The sequence below is a fragment of the Chiloscyllium plagiosum genome, chromosome 8, assembly GCF_004010195.1.
Source record: "Chiloscyllium plagiosum isolate BGI_BamShark_2017 chromosome 8, ASM401019v2, whole genome shotgun sequence".
In the NCBI taxonomy this organism is placed as follows: Eukaryota; Metazoa; Chordata; class Chondrichthyes; order Orectolobiformes; family Hemiscylliidae; genus Chiloscyllium; species Chiloscyllium plagiosum.
In genome coordinates, this window is record NC_057717.1 from 48,689,174 (window position 1) to 48,693,441 (window position 4,268).

General features: G+C 39.4%; 1 protein-coding gene across 1 annotated transcript in view; it reads left to right on the forward strand.

Moving 5' to 3' along the window:
• Positions 1 to 764: 764 nt before the first annotated feature.
• Positions 765 to 4,268, forward strand: part of LOC122552340 — a 104,228-nt gene continuing 100,724 nt past the window's right edge. The window contains exon 1 of the mRNA XM_043695093.1: positions 765 to 902. Coding sequence (XP_043551028.1) covers positions 765 to 902 — 138 coding nt within the window. The remainder of the gene's footprint in view (positions 903 to 4,268) is intronic.

The following is a 4,268-nucleotide window of genomic DNA, read 5'->3' on the forward strand; positions in this document are numbered from 1 at the left end:
AAGGCTTACCATCATGTTGCCTGGTATGGGGGACATTTTGACTATGACGAAAGGATGTCGAGAATACTGAAATGCAAGTTTAGAGACTAGACAGGACTGAGGTTCACACATAGGAGATGGAGCAATTCTGGAACGTCTGAAATTAAATACGTCCCCTGGACTGGATGGGATTTATCTTCGGATTTCCTGGGAAACAAGGAGGAGATTTTAGACACTTTGGCTTTTTTCGTTATGTTGACATTGGCTCCGGGAATAGTGCCAGAAGACTGAAGGATAGCAAATGTTCTCGCCTTGTTCAAAAGGTGAGTAGAGACAACTCTGATAATTATAGACCGGTGAACCTTACCTTGGTTATGAGTGAAGTGTTGGGACAGGGTACAAGCGACAGGATTTATGATCATCTGGAGAATAATCCATTGATTAGGGATAGTCAACACGGTTTTGCGCAGGGGAGGCCCATTTCGCACAATCGTTATTGAGTTCTATAAGATGGTGACCAACGAGTTGGTTGAGGGTAAAAGAGATTATGCGGTGTACATGAATTTCAGTAAGGCTTTTGATAAGGTTCCCCATGGTAGGTTATTCCACAAAGTAAGAAGGCATGGGATTCAGAATGATTTCGTGGTTTAGATCAGAGATTGGCTCGCTAAAAGAAGACAGAGGGAGGCGGTTGACGGGAAATGTGTATAGTGTGATTCATTTAGTAATGCTGCAATGCAAGGCTCTGTTTTAGGGCCACTCTGTTTGTTACTTTTATTCATAATATGGATGAGTGCGGACAAGCATATGATAGCAAATTTGCGGGTGACATTATGGTCGGTGGAGTTGTGGATAGTGCTCATGCATGTTACAAGGTACAGAGGGAGAAAGATAATCTGCAGAGCTGGGCTGCGGTGCGAAGTGTAGGTTAACGCGTAAAAGTAACGCGCACTTTGGAGGGGGCAACAGGAATAAAGGTTACTCGGCGAATGGTAAGATTCTTGCTAGTGTAGATGAGCAGAGAGATCTCGATGTCCATGTACAGAGATCCGTAAAAATAGCTATCCAGGTTAAGAAATTTCTTTTTAGGCATACGGCTGTGTTATCTTTTATTGGCAGATGGATTGAGTTTCGGAGCCACGCGGTAATATAGCAGCTGTACAAAACTGTGGTGTGGCCACATTATCACTGCAGGAACTATATTGAAAACGTTCAGATCTAATCAGTCAGATCCAAGTGAATGTCAGACTTTAATTTCATTTGCTTTCTGAGTAATTGTTCCTTCAGTGATCAAGGTAATTCCCTCCCTTTACAACTTGATTCTGAATCTTTTTGTTTTGTTGTTTTTAGCATGAAACTGGATGTTTGTTCAAACTCCCTGCTACTTTCGTCTTTTCCATTATTCATGGGCAAATGTCACCATCGAAATAATCAATATTTCAGCTAGCTTCTTCCTTTAAATAAGTATTAAAGTCCTTGCTTTCACTTTCTTTTTTTATTTGTCACTAACATTCATATTCTTGTTCTCTTCATCAATATTTGTCATTTTGTCAGTTCCTATTTTTTAAATCTCTGAATCGATGTTTGCACAGACGATGATCAATTACTTTCGACTAGACGTGATATTTAGCCATAAATGGTACATTCTTCTCTTCCAATTTACACCATTGAATAGTTACTTGATAGGAATGCCTAAATATTACCTTAACTGCATCCCACTGTTTATCCAGTCTCTTACCTCACCTTTTTTTTCCATCTCCCACTGAGGTAAACGCTGTCATCATCTTCTTGTGCTTGATCTTCTTTCAGTTTCAGGCACTAGCCTGATATCCAAGACTTTCTATTTTAGATTGCATATGAAATTCCGGAAAGCTGTGACCACTTTTGTTGAACGAATCATTTACTGGATTATTATTGATGATCCTGTCTCGTTTCATGCATACCAGGACGAAAATAGCTTGTTCTCCAATTGATCCTATAACGTATTCTTCAAAAAACTCTTATAATTACACCATATGAATTCAACCACAAGGTTGTATGTGTCAATTTGATTCATCCAATCAACGTGAAATTTAAAACTGTAATGACTTATTCGAAACCTTTCTTACAAAATCCCACTATTCCTTGGTTTGTTCTCTCCATCTACGCTCTTACGAAACGCAGGAATAAGACCCACCAGAGACTTATTTTCTTTCTCATCACCACACATAGTCATCCAGAAAACCATTTCTAACTATTTCACTGATATCCGATGGTTTTAATCATGAAACAATGCAGCAAATAAACTAGCCATTCAGACAAACATGGTTGCGCCTACCATGATGCTTTTCTAATTTAATCTCATCTGATTTCAAATGTTCTGTGACCCTCCATATCCTGCCTGTTCATGTGTCTGTCTAAATTTCTCTTAACTTCGACATTGCATCTACTTCGAGCACCTCAACTGGCAGGATTTTCCAGGCATGTATAAGCCTCTGTATAAAAAAAAAACACAAATGCTTGCCTCTCGTTTCAACTTTCCCTTTTCACATTGAAGCTTATCAAACGAGCTGGCCAAATTCCCTCCGCCTTGTTCGTTTACTTCTTAAACATGAAGGATTCTTGAATAATCAGTTGGTTGGTTGGTCCCATCCGTGACCATTTTGGAACCACTCCTCTGAAACAATTTTCATGTCATACCCATTGTTCCGTGACTTTATACATCAACATTTTAAAAATGCTGCAAACATTCAATTTCGGAATTCTATCATTAATTCTATCTTTTTACTGAGGACATATGAGTTTTTTCAGTTTGATTTTTTTTCCCTGTCTCTTTCCATGTTGATTGCATTGGATAATTTCTTCCTTCCCTTTCAATTCGCGATTTACATGTCGTCTTCAGATTTTTTTGGCATTCTCTAAAGTGACAGAAGATAACAATATAATATGTCCAGCTGTGCTTTATTTCCTGTTGCTAAACGTACAGTCATGCCTTCTAAGGATTCATTGCTCAATGTCAGGTGGAATGCAATGTAATCATTACGACATGAGTTGTTGACTGATTAAACCTGTGGATTGTGAGTCAAATAACTTTCATCACAAGAAGGCAATTTATGGAAAAGTATGATTTCATTTTACCGTGTTCTTTTCAATAATTGGTTTTAAATTTGAAACGTCATTAAGTTGATCAATCTAGTGCTGGAAGATTCCAATCCACTGACGATGCCTCATGAAGGTGAATTACATTAAACTTTCAGCATTGGATGAATTGTTGGAATTTTATTGTTTGTATTATTTGTACAATTTATATTGTTCCTTCTCAGAATAAGGAAACAGCTAACTTGAAAATTACCCACTCCCTGTCGAAAGCTGGTTTTGCCTATTAGGTTGTCCATCATGAACTTCTGGCTCTTTCTGGGCAGTGTGGCGGTATCTATTCTGGCTGCAGCCTCAACAGGCACATTTGATTCGAAATTGGATGAAGACTGAAAATTTGGAAATCACAACATGGGAACCAGCACACCAAGGTAAAAGGAGAGTCTCTAATGTTAAGCTCACTCAGAATAGGAATGGTCTGCACTCAACTGGCAGAGATTGAGAATTTGTAGCTGCAGTCAATGAGAGGTATCTGTTGAGTGAAGTGACATTGAGAAAATATTGATCTTGAAATTCAATGGGTATTCTCCAAGTTTCTAATTTCATTAGAGAACTGACCAAACACAATGTGAATTAGTAGCGACTTGGTGTATCTTAATTTACTAGGATCCCGCTGCAGTCCTGTTGGATTTACTACAAAGACCACAAACCTGCCTCGAGAAGATTAAGATCCATTCTTGGTGTTGAAGAGGCAATTGCAAGTGGGCAACTTGGAGACAGAGGGATGGGGAAGCCGTCTGATCATCCCAAGTGGCCCATTCAATGAAGCGTCTCTTTGCCGACACCACCTTTACTCTGCTGGCAGCTTAAGGCAGGTCTCTCACCCAACAGGTTAAGAAGGTATATACATGCACAGTAATTGCCCATGTATTGGCCTCGGTTTTTTTCGCAAGGACGTGGCTTATTGAATTCCCTAACTGCCACTGGCTTAACCTTACTTCAGACAGGGACAGGTGGTAGTGGAGAGAACATATCCATTGTCAACGTCATTCGTGACGGTCGATTAAACCATCCTCTTGTTCAGCTATTTTATTCTTAATTCACTTTCAACATGAATCTCTCAGACTGGCAGCTCGACAGGTTTTGCTATGAGTGCGTTATTTTGAGTGGGGTGAGGAGAACCTGATTAATAATTTTCAGATCTGGGTGGGAGG